The sequence below is a fragment of the Hyla sarda genome, chromosome 4, assembly GCF_029499605.1.
Source record: "Hyla sarda isolate aHylSar1 chromosome 4, aHylSar1.hap1, whole genome shotgun sequence".
Lineage (NCBI taxonomy): Eukaryota > Metazoa > Chordata > Amphibia > Anura > Hylidae > Hyla > Hyla sarda.
In genome coordinates, this window is record NC_079192.1 from 256,995,410 (window position 1) to 257,017,865 (window position 22,456).

The following is a 22,456-nucleotide window of genomic DNA, read 5'->3' on the forward strand; positions in this document are numbered from 1 at the left end:
TGCAGATCTTACAGGCTTAATCACGGTTTCTGGTCAGATCTCTGCACAAGTGTCTAATATTACGGTGTACTTGCATAGGGTCTGATTAATTTAATCTTTCACTTTGTTTTCTTTTGACTATATAAGGTAAATTATTTTAGTAACTCCATAGGGTCCCATTTATAAAACTTAACTACTGTATTTATCGGCGTATAACACTCACTTTTAAAACTAAAATTTTGTTATATGCTGATAAATCTTCTGGTCACTGATTTAAAGCGGCCGCAGCAGCGGCTGCTTAAGTATTAGCAGCACGGCCGCAGCCACTTTAAATCAGTGACCAGCGGCGTCTGGAAAACTGTCACTTTTTTCCTCCTGCACTATCCACAGGTACTGGTTGGCCGTTGGCTTTCCGGGCATGCTGGGAGTTGTAGTTTTGCAACATCTGGAGGTCCGCAGGTTGAAGACCACTGGAACATGATGGGGGGGGGGATGATGAGACAGGAGGAAATGATGGGGGGGGGGGGGAGAGAGGAATGATGGGGGGCATGATGAGACAGGGTGGGGGGGGGAGGAAGTTTTATAGTTCTTTCAAGTCTTACCAGAGTGCTTTCTGCTGACACCTCTGTCCATGCCAGGAACTGTTCAGAGCAGGAGCAAATTCCCAAAGCAAACCTCTCCTGCATAAAACAGTTCCTGAGACAGACAGGTGGCAGCAGAGAGCACTTTGGGCAGCCTGGAAAGAACTACACAACTTTCCCTAGGGCATACAGCAGCCAAAAAAGTTCTGGAAGGGGTACTCCAGGGAAATAAAACTTATCCACAGATCCCCTGCAATCAGAAACTTATCCTCTGTCCTGTGCATAGGGGATAAGGTTTATTTCCCTAGAATACCCCTTTGAGAGCTTTAAATAGAAGTCATTTACAAATCAGTATAAGGCTGTGTTCACACAACGTTTTTGCAATTCCGTTCCCGTATACGTTTTCAATTTGAAAACCGTATGGAACCGTATTGAAAACCATATGCTGAAAGATGCATCAGGTTATGTCCGTTTTGCATCCTGTACGGTTTTCATTTTTTCCCCCTCATACCCAAAACTGTAGCCTACCCCGTTTTTTGGTCCGGGTGAAAAACCGTATTGAAACGTATATATTTTTTTAACATGGGAACCATATGTGCATACCATTCCATACGGTTTTTACCATACGGTTTTTGACTTTCAATCAAACAAGTGAAACTTTATTCATAATGGAAAGAAAAGTTAAAAACGTATACGTTTTTTTTCTTAAAAAACGGATGCAACCGGACATCATTCTTCAAACCATATACGGTTTTCAGCTGTATATGGATTAGAATTTGTACACACGTTTTGAAACAGTTTAGTCAGGTTTTGAGGAATCTTTTATTTTTTTATTTTATTTTTTTTAAATCAAAAACCTGCTATTGGAACTGTGTTGCTAAAATGTGGTGTGAACCCAGCCTAACTTTCTGGTACCAGTTGATTTGAAGAAATGTTTTTTCCTCCAGAGTATACCTTTTAAGGATGCATTCCCACCTGGCGTATTTTGCTGCGTATTTTCTGCTGCCTATTTTATTTCCCATTGAAGTCAATTGGGTTAGAAAATATGCAGCAGCAAATACGCAGCAAAATAAGCCAGGTGGGAACGTACCCTAAGGCTAAGTGCACATATTTGCAGAGCTTCTTCACAGTTGGCACTCTATTTGAATGGTTTCTGTAAATGGAGCTCCTAAACAGATGTGAACTTGGACTAAGGCAACTGTAATAAATAAATGTCATGAATAAAAAGTGATTGCATAATCAACAAAGGCAGACTGCTTCTGTTTTACCCTGACTGTGCACCCTAGGAAAGGAAGTCACCATGGCTGGTGGTTTCAAGTGACAGCCCTGAACCTAGCAAAGGCACCAAGTGCTGGGACAGTCACTGTAATGACATTATACCCTCATAGCTACCCAGGCATCATTGTTGGTGAATGTTATTATTAGTATTGTGTTATCTTTAGGGTATGTTCACACTGAGGAATTGGAGAGGAATTTCCAAGAGTATTCTGCTCGCTTTTTCCTCTCCAAATCATTCAGCAGTGAAAATCCCCATAGAGCTGTGCAGAATTTCTGCCCCTCAGTTCACACTGAGGAATTTCCTCAAGCAGAATTCTGATGAGGAAGTCTGTTCCGCTTGAAGAAAGAACATGTTCTTTCTTTCAGGCGGAATCAGCGTCGTTCTCCCATAGATGAATGTTGTTGTTTTTTTTTTTTCCAGTCGGAAGCATTTCCGTGCGGAATTGGCGCGGAATTTCCGCATGAAAAAAATAAAAAATTCTATGAATAGAAATAGATAGAAACTCCTCCTCCGCATGAAACCTGCATTTCCGCACGATTTCTGTGCCAATTCCGCGCAAAATCTCTGTGAGTTCTTGTGGAAAAGTAACAATATTTAGAGGCAGAAAATTTCTGCTTGATTTCTGCCCCAATTCCTCAGTGAGAACATACCCTTATGCATTAGAAAACCTATGGAATGCCCTCACACCAATAACACAAATTAAGAAGTTTTAATACTGCACCCTGAAGGTCAAAAGTAGCTGCATACTTTATCATGCGCATTCACACACACAATAAAATATTGAGTTAGTCAATGGCTTCAGTTATTTTTGCTGTATCATGTTATTTGTATTTTCAACCTTTTAGTTCTGGAAGGATATAGTTGATGACAATGAAGTACGTGACCTCATATATGACAAATGCAGATCTCAAGGTAAGAACTTTGAATATTAATCTGAATCAGGCTCAGGGGGTGGTTAATATGAGGCTAAGGGCCCATGGCTTATCAGAGTACACTATCTGAGGCAGAGCTGCTCTGTCCCTGCTCTTCTCTCTCCTCCTGTCTGCTTAAGGCCAGACCATTGATACAAAGAGGGGAGCTCGTATTACTGTTCATACATATCATTATCATTAGATATTAGGCAGAACAAAGCCTTTCGCAGTCTCAATAGCTTTTTATTAGAACAGGGGTCCTATCTGAGAAACACTTCCTGCTGCCTTATAATCTAGTAAGCAGCCATATAAACTCAACTCTTGACAAGTTTAGTCTTTCCCTAAGCAAACAGGAGGGGGATGGGAGACTTCTGCATTTACAGCCTGTGACGTGATGTCACAGTGTGTGAATGCTAATAACATTATATTAGTAAGTTGCTTTATTATACTTTTTGACACCATACACGGGTTGTGTGGCGTATGGTGGAAAATGTATATATTAATTAAACTTTGCTAGTACATGGGCACCAATAAAAGCAACATCCTAGACACATACCTCCCATGATTGCTTCTGCCTCTCTACCGCCCAGCGTGAGCTGCATCTCTCCACCCCAATCAAAAAACACAAAAACATTAGGTCTAGCTCCTCGCTGGCTTAATTGTAAAACTTTACGGCTCACTGCTGATATGTAGTCTTGTTCGTTCTTACCACAAGTTCATGCAGGAAATGCACCCTCATCCAATCACTGGCCAAGGCGGGTCACCACTGTGGCCAGTGATTGGCTGGACAAACATGTTCTGCACAAATTTAATTTCAGAAAAATCAAGCAGTATAGTCGGAACGCCAGCTGCAGGGCATCAGCACAGTTGAGTATGCTTCTTCTTTTTTTAGGTTTACAGCACAAGGAGTCCAATATATATATTTATATATATATATATATATATATATATATATATATATATATATATATATATATATATATATAATATAATATTGGTATGCCTGAAAAAAACCTTGTTTTCCTGCATGCTTGCTGTACCTGAAAATACTTTCTGAGCATGTTCCAATGTTTTCTTTAATTATTGTATGTTGTTGTTGTTATGTATGTTTTTGTGTTTTTTTTTTTTTATATAAACTATCCAATCACAGAGGTAAATTATTTTGTTTTGCAGAAGGAACATCTCCAGAATCCTTATGGGACTCATTATTTCATCCTCCTAGAAAGCTAGGTATTAATGATATTGAAGGACAACGTGTTCTCCAGATAGCAGTAATTTTGCGCAATCTTTCCTTTGAAGAGAGCAATGTTAAACTTCTGGCAGCTAATCGGACTTGTCTCCGCTTCTTGTTACTGTCCGCTCATAGTCACTTTATTTCTCTTCGACAACTGGGACTTGATACACTGGGGAATATAGCTGCAGAGGTAAGATGTGTGTATGTGTAATAGATATATGCATATAATTTAATATAATGCTTCTTGATGTCTTTTTATATATCAATGTTTCCCCACAATTGATTTATGAATGAGTCTTACATGACATAAAAACATTATAATAATGTATTTAGGTTTTATAATGTAAATATTTAGATTTTACTAATCCATAAGTTCTGATACTGTTAAAAGTTCTATGTATGACACGCACAGTGTATGTACAGTACTAAGGCCTTGGTCACACTTCAGTATTTAAAAAAGTATTTGTTATCCTTTTTGGATCAGGAATGGTTGAAATAAAAAGAACACTTTATTTAAAGAGTACCTGTCACCAAATAAAACTTTTATTGACTTGTGTAATTAGCAGACACTTTTCCATTCACTTGCTTTTAAAATTATCCACATAAATATGTTTAAAATGTAATATAAAAAACGACCACTTGGTGGGTCTGTTCTGTTCCCTGCTGCAATTAATACAGTGAGTTTTTGGTCTCCTCCCGGCCTGGCAGGAGTCCAAACTCAGGAAGTGCTTCTGGCTGCACTGAGCTTAATTGACAGCTGCACAGAAAGTGAAATCTCCACAGATTCGCACAGAAAACGGCACAGACTGAAAGCCGCAAGAGAGCCTCACTGATAGCAACACAGACTGAAACTTGCACAGAGCCTGAGGTTTTCTATTCATCACAATGCTGCAACAATGTGAGGGAGAAAGTAGTCCCCCAGCAGGCTTCAGTGATTTCATGCCTGCTGGGAAATGCCCACTTCCTCCTGCTGGGAAATTGCACTATGGGAGCAAGAAGAAAGGTATGATTACACAGCTTTTTAAAGCTCTGAAATTCTTTTTAAGGGCAGGAAGAGTGTTAGGGAACATAGCCTTAGTTAGTTTAGAACAGTTTATTTGGTGACTGGTACTGGTTTTGGCTTGAAAAAATTATTTGAAAATACTTGATCACATGCTTAATTGTAAATTAGGTCTTAAGGCTGCCAGTAGTTGAGAAAACAAAAATATATACAGAAGCAATTAAGAGGTTTTACTTTGGTTTGTGCATCAACAAGGGCATAGAAATACACTATTTTTAATTTAACATTTATTCAGGCATCTATATCCGATTTGGATATTTCATTATGGATTGGGAAAGGATTAGAGTTTTCCATCTATATTATGGGAATCTAATGAAAACATTTGAATTATTACAGACAAGACTTAAACTTCTTAATGTTTGGAGGTGGGCCGTGCATCAGTTTGATTGGCCCGCTCGGTCCATCACTGAAATTCACCGCATACACAGTGCTGTGGTAGGGAAAGTCCTGTGTGTCTGCCCATGATGCATACACAGCGTATTTCCTGCTGACCCTACCTAAAATAGAATTTTTTTTTTTTTTTATAAATATCTGCAAATTTGTCTCTCTTTTTTTTTTTTTTTTTACTTCTAAAAATGCACTGCTATGTTGGTGCTAAAAGTCTAAAAATACTAGGACTCTCCTAAAATATTCTCAATATTTATTAATAATAATCAAAACTCAAGTGGGTCACAGGGCCCTTGTGATTCCACTATAATTGTTAAAATAAAAACCTAAAAATTCACCACTCATAAACACAATAAAATATAAAAATAATGCCCATAGCAACGGATAGTTGGATTAGTCCACATCACATGGGAGTACGTTATGGAGTAAAGATAAACATAGAAAATTACTCCAAAAATGAGTCCTGCAATGATATTCGTGATCCAAGAAAGCTGAAAATAATGTCTTGTTAACCCCTTAAGGACCAGACCAATTTTATTTTTGCATTTTCGTTTTTTCCTCCTCCCCTTTTAAAAATCATAACTCTTATATTTCCATCCACAGACCCATATGAGGGCTTGTTTTTTGCGTCACCAATTGTACTTTGTAATTACATCACTTATTTTACCATAAAATGTACGGCGCAAGCAAACAAATATTAATGTGGGAAAATTGAAAAGAAAACCGCAATTTAGCAAATTTTGAAAGGTTTTGTTTTCACACTGTACACTTTCCAGTAAAAATTACATGTATCCTTTTATTCTATGGGTCAATACGATTAAAATGATACCCATGTTATATGCTTTTCTATAATTGTACCGCTTAAAAAAATCTCAAACCATTTTAACATTAAATTAGTATGTTTGAAATTGCCCTATTTTGACCTATTTTTTGCCCTATTTTTCCATATATGGGATGGTATGAGAGCTCATTTTTTGTGCCATGATCTATAGATTTTATCCGTACCACTTTTGCATAGGTTTTACTTTTTATTAATTTTTTTAGAATAAAATTGACAAAGCAGCAATTTTGGACTTTTTTTCAAATTTTTTTTTACATTTAATACATTCACCGTACGGGATAATTAACAATATATTTTAATAGTTCAGACTTTTACGCACGCGGCGATACCAAATATGTGTATTTTTTTAACGCTTTTTTTGGGGGGTTAAATGGGAAAAACTGACATGTTACTTTTTTTATTGGGGGAGGGTATTTTTCAAAATGTTTTACTTATTTATTTTACATTTTTTTTTAACTTTTTTTTTTTCTTTTACACTTTATGTCCCCATAGGGGACTATTCATAGCAATTAGTTGATTCCTAATACTGTTCAGTGCTATGTATAGGACATAGCACTGATCAGTATTATCGGTGATCTTCTGCTCTGGTCTGCTCGATCTCAGACCAGAGCAGAAGACGCTGGGAGACGGCCGGAGCCTAGTGAGGGGACCTCCGGCCGCCATGCTGGATGATCGGACCCCCGCGCAGCGCTGCGGGCCATCCGATCATCCGTTCAAAGTACCACACTGCCGCAGATGCCGTGATCTGTATTGATCACGGCATCTGAGGGGTTATTGGCGGACATCCGTGCGATCGCGGATGTCCGCCATTACCGGTGGGTCCCTGGCTGCTGATAGCTCCGGTGCTCGCGATCATGGTGGCGTGTAAATGTACGTCATGGTGCGTTAAGTACCACATCACCATGACATACATTTACGTCCATTGTTGTTAAGGGGTTAAACAGTAGTCTTTAGAACATATTAATAGTAGTCACTTGTAGCAAAAGAATATCCACGTACTCCTACAGCAATGGTTTATAGCACCAGATACCATGTGTTGGACAATAGCTGCGGAGCAAAAGTTCAAACTGTGCTATGCACAACTCACCAGTAGGGACCCTCCAGTAATGATGTCCTCTGTGAGATTGATATAAAGGTGTGCTACACCTCTCACCTCGGTCAGTCTTCCCTTCAGTGCTCCAATACAGCAGGCTGGTCCTCGATCTTTACACCGGATTGTGCAGCTGGTTGGATGCACTCCTGTCGGCTGAACGTGTGAGCTCCCATACATGCAGCTTTCTGCGGTATGGACTACACAGGAGCTGCCAGCTATTGGATATGTGGACCGGTGTCCTCGTGGTAACCCAGCACAAGCTCAGACAATGATTGACAGCAGATCTCTGGTGTCAGCTCCAATAAGATAAAGCAATTGTTGGATTCACAGTAGAATGTTTGTTTGTTTTGCTGGATTGTAAAATGAAAGTTTTTAATATGGTAGTGGTATAAAACCTATTAATAGCTGGACGCGTTTCAGAGCCTTCGTAGGTGCTTTCTTCAACAGCAATATTATATTACAGTAGGGATGCTGGTATCTGTGGTTACATAAGGACTAGCCTGCCCACTTTTCTTAAATTTGAGGGTTGACAATAAACTAAGGACTGGATCTGAATAAAAAATTCTATATAATATAGAATACAATTTTTTATTAAATATAATAAAATAAAACCTAAATATTGACAAAGTAGGTCTTATGAAACAGCATGCTGGTGAAATTAGACTCTATTATAAACACGCTTGTTAATAAATTACATGCAACCTGCGTATGGACCACAGAAAGCAAACCAATGGATATATATAATGAAACCATAACTGCATAACCACTACTCATATAAATAAATAAATGTAGAACATCACAAGTTATTTGTAGTTTTTTTTAGCAATGATGTCCTGAATGAAGCAATTGAAACTGGCCCCTAGCAAGGGGCCGTGGTGGTGTCGATATGCAGCCAGACACCGATGAGCCATTGTAAGGGAGATCATGTCGCGAAGTCCAAGAAACTGAACTCAAAGTCCTGGCCACGTACTTAAGTGCATTGGGATTAGGGCTGCACGATATATCGCAAAAGCAATCGAATCGCTTTTTTTTTTGTTTGTTTTTTTGCGATATAGCAATACGCCCCCCCCCCCCCCCCCCCCCCCCCCCCCCCCCCGGGAAAACATGGAATTATCTGCTCAGGCTGGCTCCTGAGGCAGGGCCGGCCAGAGCAGGTAAAAACAAATGTAAATACCCGTATTTATAGACGTATGACACACACCCCTGCCTGCTTGTTACATGCCGATAAATCTTCAGGTCACTGATTTAAAGCGGCCGCAGTAGCGGCTGCTTGTGAAGTATTAGCAGCCTGGCCGCGGCCACTTTAAATCAGTGACCAGCGGCGGCCCCTCCCCGCTGTGCTTTTAAATTTCATTACCTCCCCCATCCCTCATCATTCCCCCTTTTGCCCTGCTATATATATATATATATATATATATATATATATATATATATATATATATATATATATATAAATAAATATAATTTTTTTTTTTTTATTCCTTACCTGGCTGCGCTTTGGCAGGCCAGGCCAGACAGCGGGTCTTGCGGGCTGTGTGGTCATGAAGCAGTTGAATGACAGCCCTCCCGGCTCCTCTGCGCAGCATCAGTGACGTCACTTTTCATTTCCTACAGCCGCCGCGAGTCAGAGTTTGGATTGCGGCGACTGCAGGAAATGAAAAGTTACATCACTGATGCCGTGCAGAGAGGCCGGCAGAGGACGTCACTCATCAGTTTCACTGACCACACAGCCCACAAGACCTGCCGCCTGACCTGGCCTGCCTAAGTGGGGGGGGGGGGGGGGGGGGATATATATCGGGGGAGGTAGGGAAAATAAAAATATATAAAGCAGGGGGGGAGTGATGGAGGGGGGAGGTAGGAAAAAAAAAAAAATATAAAAATATATCTAAAAAGCAGGGGGGGGGGAGTGATGAGGGAGGTAGGGAAAATAAAAAAATATATATCTAAAAAGCAGGGGAGTGATGAAGCATGGGGTGGGAATGGTGAGGAATTGGCAGAATGGCATAGGAGGAACATGATGGGGGGGGGGATGATGACATGGGGAAATGAGGGGGGGATTATAACACATGGCGGGGGGGCGGGGAGAGGGGTAACTGTGGTGCTGGGACTGATAAAAGGGGAGGAATGATGTGACACTGGAGGGGACGGGACCAAACTGAGGTGCAGAAGAAATCAAAGTTGGGGGGATGATGTGACATTTAATCCAAGTAATTTATATTACATTTATTTATTTTTTACTTAAATTTCCCTGTTAAAATGGGGGGGGGGGGGGGTGTTATACGCCACTGTGTGTTATACATCAATAAATACAGTACTAAGTCAGTGTTTCCCAACCAGGGTGCCTCCAATTGTTGCAAAACTACAATTCTCAGCATGCCTGGACCGGCAAAGGCTGTCCGGGCATGCTGGCAGTAGTAGTTTCACAACAGCTGAAGGCACCCACATAGAAAAACACTGAGCTAAGTAAAAGGGCGCAGGGAGAAAAATAAAAAATAAACTTCTGCCCACCTCCTCCCGGTCCCTGCAGATGCCGTTCCCCTCCGTGCGGTCCGGAGTGTCCTCTCTTCACCATTCAACTAGTAGGACCTTTCCCTTTTCAGCCCATCACTGGCCGCAGTGGTGTCACGTGTCAAGCCAGTAATTGGCTGATGGGGAAAGGGCTCTTTCAGCAGCAAACACACTGTTTCCTGTGGAAGATTTCATAACCGCGCGGGAAACCTAGTGTATTGCTGCAGTACAGGAATGTGACAAGGGGGAGATGTGAAATGGGTGGTGGGCATAAAATGGGTAGGTAGGTGTGAAATGGGGGTGATTGGACATGAAATTAGGGGATTTCACCTTTTTTTTTTTTTTATTATATCGAAATCGCATATCGAAATCGCAATTTTTAGGCCCAAAATTGCAATCGCACATTTTCTCCATATCGTGCAGCCCTAATTGGGATTACTATCATGGAATTGTTCATAATGTTTTAACATCTTTTTAATGTTGTATTTATGTTCCAACATACAAGTTTTTATGGCACACAAAGTTCTTCCTATGTACTGTTTTTTTTTTTTTTTTTTTTTTACAGGGACATTCCATCCTATATATATTACCCATTTGCTTGAACATCTCATAAACTCATTGATACTGTTGATGTAGAAGTTACTGTAACTGTTTGTTTTCTGTGGTCCATACGTAGGTTGCATGTAATTTATTAACAAATGTGTTTCTAGCATCTAATTTCACCAGCATGCCATATCTTGAGAGCTATTTTATTGTTAATATTTGTTTTATTTTATTATATTTAACTCCTTGAGGATGAAGCCCATTTTGACCTTAAGGACCAGAGCATTTTTTGCAAATCTGACCTGTCACTTTATGCATTTATAACTCTGGCATGCTTTTACTTTTGATAGCTAGATTTTTTTTATTTTATTTTTTTGTGACCTATAGTCTACTTTAAGATAGTTGTAAGTTTTTGGGGATACTTGCATCATTTCTTGGTGAAAAATTTAAAAATGTCGTGAACAATTTTAAAATTTGGCATTTCTCCCTCGGCTCCATTGGGGGACACAGACCATGGGTCTATGCTGCTGTCACTAGGAGGCTCGACACTATGGCAACAAGAAAAGTCTGCTCCTCCCAGCAGGGTATACCTGCCCACAGGCCCCTGAGGTAATCCGTTTTAGCTTAGTGTCTAAGGAGGTGCACATGGTCTGGAGTTCTCCAGACCAGGTCTTATGTTTTATTATTTTCCTAGATTTAGGGATGTGTTAGTTTTTTATTCCGTTTTTTATTCCGTTTTCTTTCCTGTCTTCAGGTGGGGACTCAGGAACTGCGGCTCACTGTTTCCCCATTGTGATTGAGGGGGCACAGACATTATGTATGTGTGCTGTTAACCCCCTTTCGCCAACCCTCAGTGCCTGGGGTTGTACCTCATGGGTTCGGGTCCCCCTACCTCCCTGCTCGCCTCGCTCGAACATGGTAGCCCGGCGTGATGAAGGGGACAAAAGCTGACTGAAGACTTCATAGGAAGACTTCATGAGGTAAGTTCTTCTGACTAGGTGAGTATTTTTCCCTTCTCTCCACAGGTCCTGGTGGATGAGGGGGACATGGCTCTTGCAACCTCTGGAGACCCCTGATTTTCGGATCACTTATGCACTATAGTGTTGGGGGAATGCCAGGAGGAACTTGTTCCCTCCTTATTTCCCTACAGGGGGTCTTTAATTAGTAAGATGGGGGCATGCAGTGGTGTTTTTTTTACTGTGGGGACCTTCTCCCTGCGTTTTGGGGCCGAGACTCTGTGCGCGCAGCTGAAGCCGGCTTCAGCTGCGGCTTCACTTTCACTTCGGGCGAGCTTCCGCCTCTAGCGCTCTGCCTGCTGTGGGCTGCCGGCATTATCTCCGCCCGCTCCCTTCCCCTGTCGATCACATATACTCGGGGCCGGGAGCGGACTCCATCACTAATGCCGCATGTGTTTCTTCTCAGCCCCGTGCGGCGTAGCTCCGCCCACCCGTCTCACAGCGATTCTCCAGCACGAAAACTAACATCAGCGCTGCGTGCGTGGTGAGGGGGTTATCAGGGACAATCAGCTGTGCCCTTGATCTAGCCTGGTCCCCTGCTGCTCGGGTCCAGCATATTCAGCTTGCTTGCCGGCTTTCTCCTCTCGGCAGCTGCCCTGTATACTTAGCCTTGACTGGGATCATTTCTTTTTTACTATGTCCAAGCCCAGACCTGTTCCTCCCTTTAAACAGAGAACTGGGACCCTGGTTATTTATTACACCTGTTAGGGCTGTAATACTAAAATGTCTGGTTCTGCTGAACTCGCTTGTTCTGCCTGCACCACTGCTCCACTGCTCCCCCAGACTCCCCTGTCATTTCTGATTCAGGATGTCCTTCCAGACCCTGTGGGTTCGGCCGTCCCTCTCCCAGTCGATATCCGACTTGGCTCAGGTCTCCCGTTCTGTGGTGAATGCCTTGGAGAGGTCTTCCTCGGTCTGAAGGGTCGCCCCCACCCGCCGACCTTTCTCGAGTGGTGGGTCGCCTCTTACTCTTCTGGGGTGCCTGGACCAAGCACATTCAGGATCCAGCTCCTTTTTTTTTTTATCCAGGGAGTAATGGTCCCGGTTCCTTCAGGGGAACGTTTTCAACGTTTATTCCAACCTTTTTCTGGTGCACAAGAAAGGCGTTTCTGTTCACCCAATCTTGGTTCTCGAGTATCTCAACCAGCATCTTCTGCTTTCCCATCCCGAATGGGGTCTCTCCGTTCGGTGTTGGCGTCCCTGGTTTGTGGGGAATTTTCGTTCCTCGGTGGACATCAAGGATGCCTGCCTCCACATCTCATTGTTCCGTCCGCTTTGCTGTTCCGCACGGTCGTTTTCTATGGTGGCTCTCCATTTCGGCCTGACCACTTCTCCGCGGACCTTTACCAAAGTCCTGGTGCCTGTGATAGCCCTTTTACGGACAACAGTTGTTTCCGTGATTCCTTACTTGGACAACCTCCTGATCAGAGCTTCAGCCAGGGCCCAGATCCTGGAGAGTCTTAGTCTCAAACTCCAGACCTTGCCTCACTTCAGTTGGATGGTCAATCGGGACAAGTCCAACCACTCTCCTGGGGCTCCAGTTTGACGCGGCCTCTGTCGGCTGACTCTTATCAAGTGTCCGATGACTTCGGCACCCTGCTCCATTTTCCATTCGCTTTTGCATGGATGTCCTGGGTCGGTTAGTGGAGGCCGTGCAATTTGCCCAGTTTAATCACCGACCTCTTCAACTGGTGATTCTCTTCCGGTGGGACAGGTCTCCATTGTCTCTCGACCGCAAGATCGTTCTCTCTCGACAGTCTTGTCGGTCCCTTCTATGGTGGCTTCGTCCCCCCCCCCCCTGCTTTTTCGAGGGTGTTCCTTCCTGCCCCTCCCTACCAGTCTGTCGGGCTGGGGAGGTGTTTTCAAGGACCGGCCGGTCTGGGGCCTTGGTCCCTCGAGAAGCCCTTTTCCCCTTCAACATGTAGGGGCCTAGGGCATTCCTTTCTTTGCTTGCTTCTTGTTAAATTGGGTGTTTTATACCACCACCATATTAAACTTTCATTCTACGATCCAGCAACAAACATTCAACAATTGCTTTATCCTGTTGGAGCTGACACCGGAGATCTGCTTTCAATCATTTTCCAAGTCTACGCTCTGTTACCATGAGGACACCGGTCCACGCATCCTACAGCTATTGGCTCCTGTGTAGTCCATACTGTGTAGTCTCTCTTGGATTACAAATATCATATCAAATATCCAACAAAGTTTAATATGTAGGCATATTGTTTTTACATATTTGTTTAGTGACCCACTGTTATTTTTTATTATTATTATGAATAAATATTGTGAATATTTTAGTAGAGTCCTGGACCCAGATTGATCAAACTGTGTGAGAGAAAAAGTGGAGTCAGTTACCCACAGCAACCAATCACAGCTCAGCTATCGATCTCTGGTAGAGTAATGATGAGCTGTGATTGGCTGCTATGGGAAAATCACTCAACTTTTTCTCACATGGCTTGTTAAATCTGGGCCCTAGTATTTTTAGACTTGGAGTGCCAACAAAGCTGTGCATTTCTACAATTTTTTACACCTTGGGTTTAGGTGTTTGGTTGGCCAGCTCAGTCATGTTTTGGTTTGTGTGGAACGAGCCTTCCAGTTGTTGTTGTTTGTAGTGTTGTTGTGTTTTTTTTTTTAAACTAATGTGACCCCATCGATGAACTCAATGAAAGATGTAATGAAACACTTTGAAAAAAAAAGGGAAATTTTAAGTTGCTATTACACTCCTGAAAGAATAGCAAGCATGTCTTTTGATATAGAAGATAAGTGTTGGAGAGGCTGTGGGGAAAAGAGGTCCCTCTTTCATGTTTTGTGTCCTAAACTAAACAATTATTGGCAAATATGTAAGCAGCTTATTCAATATGTTATGGATATTCAGACAGTGGTACCCCTGAATAGAATTGTTATTTTTAGGAATAAATAATGACCCCTCCAAAGGTAGGTCAGTATTTTGTACCGTAATGAAGTATTTGCTGTTGTCAATGAAAATCAATAGAGATACCCCAGAAGGAACAGATGTTGTATTTGTAGTGCATATATGTTTGAATGGGTAATGGCTCTCGGAAATGTGAGGTTTAACAGATTTCAAAGACATTGGTGTGCATGGAGTCTATCCAATTGTTCTATGACATTGAGTGATCGTACAAGGAGAAAGATGAAAGGTGAAATTTGTTGTGACTCTGTGGAACCCTTTTTTGTGTATGTTTGGTTATATCTTGTTTTTGAATTTTTTTTAGTGGAGGCATTGATTTATGGATAGAATAAATGTCCAAATGTATTGTTCTAAATGGAAAAAAAAAATCTAATAAAGATGAATGGGAAAAAACAATGTTGTTTTTTATAGTAGCCATTAGTTGCATTATAACTACAGGAGAAAGTACTAATGTTACCTCAGTGGCCTCAATGTGGTTACAGATTCCTTGAAATATTGTGAAATGCTGATTTTTGCTATCACTTTATACCTAAGGTTCTTTTCATACATTTGTCCTTTCCATAGAAGTTTGTGTCATTTTGGCCCCAGGTAGGTAGTTTCTGAAAGGGTTTTCATTTATTCACTGTCTGGAATACCAGAATGAAATATTGATGCTAAAACTTGTACTTGATCCATGTTCTAGCTATCTAGGTGTTGATCTCATTATGATGCATGCATTTAAGTGTTACCCAATGTATCCTCCTGCTGGAGTCCTATTTTGTTGAATATCTGCATGTAAAAACACTTTTCAAATGCAACGAAGTTACTTTACATGTATATTGTGTATTTTGGCACAGTACAATATCTGCCCATACATTTCTTACTACAGTTTTTTGATCTATGCATATGCTTTAAATTTCTATTTGGAGGATATTTGAGCACAACCATTTTTTGTCCTTCCTTTGCAGCTTCAGTTGGATCCTGTTGACTTCAAAACCACTCACCTAATGTTCCATACAATAACAAAATGCCTAATGTCACGGGATAGATTCTTAAAAATGAGAGGTAAACCTTTGACTGGACTTTATCGATTAAAATGTACTGTATTATTGACTGTTTAAGACTCTTTTTATATTTTTTTATTTTTTTTTCCCGCTACATTACCAGGCATGGAAATCTTAGGTAATTTATGTAAGGCTGAAGATAATGGAGTTCTTATTTGTGAGTATGTGGATCAGGACAGCTACAAGGAAATAATATGCCATCTTTCTCTACCGGATGTACTACTTGTGATCTCTACTCTTGAGGTGCTCTATATGCTTACAGAACTGGGAGAAGTAGCTTGTGTCAAGATAGCAAATGTAGAACGAAGTATAGGTAAATAAAATATATATATATTTTTTTCAATTGTTTAATGCAGCTATTTGTTTTTGTTTTAGGTTATTTAAGGTTTGGATGCTTTCACATTGCATTGCTAGTATCAGTCAGGAGAATTTTCAGACTAATGCATTTGATAGATGCTACTATATAGGTGAACAGGGTCATCCATCGCACGTAGGCTTTTATGGTTAAAAAACAAAACAAAAACCTCATTCCACAGGATACACATTTACTAGGATGTCTTTGTATGGAATAGCAAAGTAGAAAATAAAATATACCAATACTCTCAGGGGTGTGGAAATTTAATAAAAACTACTTGTTCACGGGACTAAGACGGAGAAAAATCTACTTGTCCCTCATGACGAATCACTTGTCCTGGCCTACATTCGCTTTTACACTCTCGATTTTTCCTCCTCGCCTTATAATAGCCATAACTACCTACTATAATAATGCCTTTTAATTATTCCACAGCATATGCTCTGAAACAAAAACGAAAAATATATTGGTCAAGTGAAATTGAAATAGTAAAAGATAATATAGCAAATTTGGTGGTTTTCTTTTGGTTGAGCTAACATGTTATTTTGGTACTTTAGACCGGCCTGATTACAGAAATACCAGATTTGTATAGTTTCCGTCATGTTTTACGAATTAAAAAAAAAAAACTGAAGTTTTTCGATTTTTGACATTTTCTTTCTGTGTAGCTTTTTATTTATTTTTTTTAATTTTTTATTTTTTTTTGCATACAAGGCTGTATGAGGGCAAATTTTTTGCTCCATAATCAGTTTTTTCTTTTTTTGCATCGGTACCATTTTGCTATTGAGCACAGACACCAGGGAAGCAGAGGTAAGCCCTCCGGCTACCTCTATAGCAATCGCTGCATGCTGGCTATTAGCGGCGGCCCCCCGATACTGAAAACGGCTGGGGGCTGCAGAGTATGGAACGGGCTGGAGTCGGGAGCCCGCTCCATACACCGTGAGCGCTGCCGTGCTTGTCGGGGGCTTTCAGGTCCGGCCCTGCTTGCCTGAAGCAGGGCTTAAGGGCCTGAAAAATTCACCTGCCCAGCACCCGTAGCTGCATGTCACGGACGTAGGGCAATAGGAATTCCACATCCCTGACTCTATACCACCCTCAGGCGAATAGAGATTTATGGATACTTTTTGCAGAGTCCAGTTGCATTGAGAAGGCTCATATTTCAAACGTGTGAAAGCGTAACTAGATCCAAGCTAGTGCACTAATAGCTTAATTCTTTTGCTATGAATTCTGTTTTAATAGTGAATGGAAGAATTAGTGATTTGGTTATAAAACTTTTTTTGTAATTTATTCATTTCTAGATACCTTGGTGTGTCTTATTTCAATGGATATTCAAATGTTTGGACCTGATGCATTAACGGCAGTGAAACTTATTGAACATCAAAGCTCCAATCATCAAGTGGTTTCTGAAATTCGTCCACAAACAGTGGAACATGTTAGCACTTCTGCTAATTCAAGCCCTGCTTCAGGTTAGAACTTAATCTTTTACGTTTTTTTTCTACTTTTATGTAAATATGTTCACTGTAGGGACTAGTTTGATAAATTTTCACTTAGTAGATGATTCAGTCAAGGACTTATACGCGTGGCTGTTTTTGGGATCTGCATTGTACTGTACTGATGCTGACTACGGCATCTTTTGTTTTATAAGGGCTTAGCATAGTACTTGTGCCTCTGGTTTTACAAGGAGCTGCACAAAAAGTTTCATGGCTTGTTCTGACACATGTTGTATTACTAGGACATAATGTGTAATGCTCTAAAGAACCTACTGAACTACTATGCTATTGTTATACTGCTTTATACAGTCGAGTAATTTTATTTAAAAAAAAAAAATTCCCAGCTTCCAGACCAGTTAATGCGCATGCAGTGCCACCTCCTGGAATTGTGGAAATAGACAGTGAAAAGTTTGGATGTCAGTGGTGAGTACAATCTGTTTAAAGGAAACATGTAATTTATTTTATTTATTTTTTTGCTGACTGGTGCCAAATAAACACGTTAAGGGAGATTTAGCAAAATGGTAGTGTAGTTGCCCATAGCAACCAATCAGATTGCTTTTTTTGTTTCAGAAGCCTTTTTTAAAATAAATCAAACAATATGATTTGTTGCTATATGCAACTACACCATTCTTCGTCTACACAGGTTTTGATAAATCTCCTTGTGTGTGGGTTGTCGAGGATTTTTAGCCGTACTGCTTGAGCTTCTGCTTTTTTTCCCCCCCTGTTAACTGTATTTAAAAGGATGCTTAACGGCAGTCTTATAGACATGGGGAAACAATAGACAGAAGGGAACCATATGGATTTTTATAAGTTTTCTAGGCATACTCTGTTGTCTGTGCAGAGGTCAGTATTTACCCCTCTCCCTCCCAGCACCATCTCCTATATTGTGAATGGCCTGATTCCATCTTTATCTATCGAGGACAGATGAAAAATTACCTCTATAAAACAGCAAGAGTCAGCTGTAAACCTTGCCTTCTTAGGCATAATGAAAAGTAAATAGCAAATTTAATGTTCTTTTAAAATCTAGATTGTAAAATGAAAAACTAGAAAAAATCAACACTTTCTTTAAAATGTTTAATATAAAAACTTGGTTTAACAGTTGGTCATTTTTGATACATTACATTTAATGAAACTGTGTTCTTACATTGTGGTAATTGGTTCTGTCCTGAGTAGAGTTAATGCATGTGGCACGCACAGCTCTGTATAACCAGTACATTCATCATTAAATGGGTTATCCAACCTAAGGTGGCTTTAGTACTTATCTGCCAAACATTAACCCCTTAAGGACTCAGGGTTTTTCCGTTTTTGCACTTTCGTTTTTTCCTCCTTACCTTTTAAAAATCATAACCCTTTCAATTTTTCACCTAAAAATCCATATTATGGCTTATTTTTTGCGTCGCCAATTCTACTTTGCAGTGACATTAGTCATTTTACCCAAAAATGCACGGCGAAACGGAAAAAAAAATCATTGTGCGACAAAATCCAAGAAAAAATGCAATTTTGTAACTTTTGGGGGCTTCCGTTTCTACACAGTGCATATTTCGGTAAAAATTACAACTTATCATTATTCTGTAGGTCCATACGGTTAAAATGAAACCCTACTTATATAGGTTAGATTTTGTCGCACTTCTGGAAAAAATTATAACTACATGCAGGAAAATTTATACGTTTAAAAATGCCATCTTCTGACCCCTATAACTTTATTTTTTCCACGTACAGGGCTGTATGAGGACTCATTTTTTGCGCTGTGATCTGAAGTTTTTATCGGTATGATTTTTGTTTTGATCGGACTTTTTGATCACTTTTTATTCATTTTTTAATGGTATAAAAAGTGACCAAAAATGCGTTTTTTTGACTTTGGAATTTTTTTGCGCGTACGCCATTGACCGTACGGTTTAATTAATGATATATTTTTATAGTTCGGACATTTACGCACGCGGCGATACCACATATGTTTATTTATTTATTTTTACACAGTTTTATTTTTTTTATGGGAAAAGGGGGGTGATTCAAACTTTTATTAGGGAAGGGGTTAAATGACCTTTATTAACACTTTTTTTTTTACATTTTTTTTGCAGTGTTATAGGTCCCATATGGACCTATAACACTGCACACACTGATCTTTTACACAGATCACAGGCGTGTATTAACACGCCTGTGATCAGTGTTATCGGCGCTTGACTGCTCCTGCCTGGATCGACGCGATATCCCGCTTCATATCGCGGGAGCCGGCGCAGGACGTAAATATACGTCCTGCGTCATTAAGGGCTTAATGGACATGCTTATGAAGGGTATGTGCTTGTCTTGGCACTAAATGACTGTGTTGTGAGTCCACCATAGCACTGCTGCCGCTTTCTGTTGGAGTTTCCTCTCCAACTACAAGTCCCAAGATCCATTGTTTGTTTTTGTAAGTTCACTTTTCTCCCTCCCACACATTAACCACCCCACCCATTGTAGTACTGCTGAGCACCCTTACATGCTGTGATTGGAACTACAATTCCCTGCAGCCCTGTGGAGAATGATCTCTCTCCTACCCATCGGTCCCTCCTCTTATTGAAGCACAGACAGGATCCCTTTTAACACCTGACTAGGGATGTAATGTCTCCGGCCGCACTGCAACCTGGGAAACACTGAGACAATACTCATTTTGTATACTGCCAAGAATTAACATCAGGGCAAAGATTACATAAGAATTGAGAGATCAGCCACCAAACACAGGTATAGATGCTATTTTATGAACTACACTAACTCTACAGCCCCTATAACACTGTCAAATAAAGAAAATCCTGGAATACCCCTTTAATTGAGCCATGTCACAAACTTAGTGTCCAAAAACAAGATATTATATTTATGCATTATTTGCTTTGTATAATATATTGATGACCTATTTCGATAATTAAGGCCAGGTTGTGCAGACATTTTCTTTTCATTTGAAGTATCTTATACAAAGGCTTGTATGTAGTTAATAATTGCAGCCAACCTACAATGAAAGACATTCTGTCATATGAGACTTGCACAACATTCTCATTCCCAGTAAACCTACCTGGATAAAGAGAATTTAAGGGAATTCAAAATCCATTACACAGTAAACTGAAGTACCTTATGACTAGAGATGAGCGAACTTACAGTAAATTCGATTCGTCACGAACTTCTCGGCTCGGCAGTTGATGACTTTTCCTGCATAAATGAGTTCAGCTTCCAGGTGCTCCCGTGGGCTGGAAAAGGTGGAAACAGTCCTAGGAGACACTTTCCTAGTAATGTATCCACCTTTTCCAGCCCACCGGAGCACCTGAAGGCTGAACTAATTTACGCAGGATAAGTCATCAACTGCCGAGCTGAGAAGTTCGTGACTAATCGAATTTACTGTAAGTTCGCTCATCTCTAGTTATCACCAAAGGGGAATACGTTATTCCTGGACCACACCAAATATAGGATAGTCATAATATAGCCTATGTCCGCCTAACACTGAAAACAAGGATCTCAATGTGCGGTCCTCTGTGTTCTAGCCTTGCCAGTGTATAATACACAACATGATTTTGGAGCTCAGTGTGTTTAAGCTAACTCAAATTTTTAATGCAGCATAGTATATATGCGGTATCGTAGCTGTAATGAATATTGGATATTGGTTGGAAAAGAGTGAGCAGATGAATACAATCTACATGATTGGTTGGAGCACATTCAGTTTCCCAGACACTAAGGAGGGAAAGGGAAGAAACCTTAGGCTATGTCGAGCTAGTGATTTTTTTTTTCTCCCATTTGATGTATACACTGGAAATCCTTGCAGCACATATGTCAAATATATCCATAGGCCCCCATTTCTTACATTAAGGCAAGATATGAACACAGACTTAGCTACGTGGAAAGTATAGTTTTGATACCTTGTTTCCAGAGATTTCAATTTTGTTAATATCTCTAACATTTCTTTGAAAGGTAATTTGTCCTGTTTTATGCAGGTTAAATGCGCATTTTGAAGTGAACTTGGAAACGTCAGTGTCAAGGTCAGAGATGTATTCTGAATACCTCTCAACTTGTAGTAAATTGGCTAGAGGTGGAATTCTAACTTCATCTGGATTCTACAAATGTCTACGGTATGAAAATAACTTCTTTGCGGTATATTGTAAGAGATCCATTGACATTGCTCTAAGCTTTAATACATAGTTTTTATCTAGTGTGGTTCAGTAAATGTAACTGAATTTAAAAATGTATGTAGCAGGTTATAATTTAAAGATAAGTAACCAAACGAAGTGTGTGCTCTGTTCCATATGCTAGAAATAGCTGTGGTAAAACTTATTTTAAGCAAAGTTGACATTTCTTGGTTTGGGTTTTCCCTCCATTTGTATTATTTTGCCTCCCATTTGTACTTTCTTAAAGGGAGTCTGTAGGCAGATTTAAGCCCTCAGATCTCTCTGCATGGAACACTTTCCCAGTCTCTTCTCTTAATAAAATGCTGTGGTGTCTTCTGTTTGGACTATTGATGTTGGCATCTAAGGGGTTAAATTGTAACTCCAGCTTTGCTTTGCCACATGTTCTGCAAAGTTCGTGTGTAGAGACCCTGCACACACTGGGTGATCAAGTTGCCGAGTCAAATGTACGGCACCCAACGAGTTTCGCACATGAGCCCTTTTCTATTTAATAGGACTTATACACAAAACTCACTGGGTGTTTTGCAGTTGTCTCTCTATGACTATTCAGAACGAGCCAGAGAGTAACTCTGGAGTTACACTTTAATGCTTTAATGGAGATTCTGAGTACAACCAGCACTGGCTGAATCAGTTGGCGCTAGGACCCGTACGGACATTGCCGACCCTATAGAGGGCAATGTGTTCTGCGCAGATTCCACTTAAAGAATGAGAATTCTTTTGGCGGTATCATCTCTGCTGCATAAACGCCGCTGCTGAAATTCTGCAGTGTGGACTGTGCAGCAGAATCCGATTGACAGCAATGGGATTCTGCTGCAATGGAATTTTCAAGTGGAATTATGCTTCGAAATTTTGTAGTGTGAACCTAGCCTATGTGGCCAGAATATGAGTTCTCTCTGTTACTAGCCATTGCAGTAGGAGCATGGTTGTATATTAATTAGTTCACACTGTGGATATTTAATGAGAAAGAGCTGGAAACTGCAAAAATGGATGTAAAAAAATTTGGGGTGTGAATTGGCAAGAATCTGGTACGTGTCACAATACTCATAACAATACGATATATCCCGATTCTTT

At 40.4% G+C, this 22,456-nt stretch overlaps 1 protein-coding gene across 1 annotated transcript in view; it reads left to right on the top strand.

Moving 5' to 3' along the window:
• The window catches only part of ARID2 (AT-rich interaction domain 2), a 121,643-nt gene that overhangs the window by 52,379 nt on the left and 46,808 nt on the right, over positions 1 to 22,456 (top strand). Inside the window, exons 7-13 of the mRNA XM_056573981.1 lie at positions 2,685 to 2,751; positions 3,924 to 4,174; positions 15,309 to 15,405; positions 15,508 to 15,717; positions 17,052 to 17,219; positions 17,588 to 17,666; positions 21,197 to 21,331. Of these exons, the coding sequence (XP_056429956.1) occupies positions 2,685 to 2,751; positions 3,924 to 4,174; positions 15,309 to 15,405; positions 15,508 to 15,717; positions 17,052 to 17,219; positions 17,588 to 17,666; positions 21,197 to 21,331 (1,007 nt within the window). The remainder of the gene's footprint in view (positions 1 to 2,684; positions 2,752 to 3,923; positions 4,175 to 15,308; positions 15,406 to 15,507; positions 15,718 to 17,051; positions 17,220 to 17,587; positions 17,667 to 21,196; positions 21,332 to 22,456) is intronic.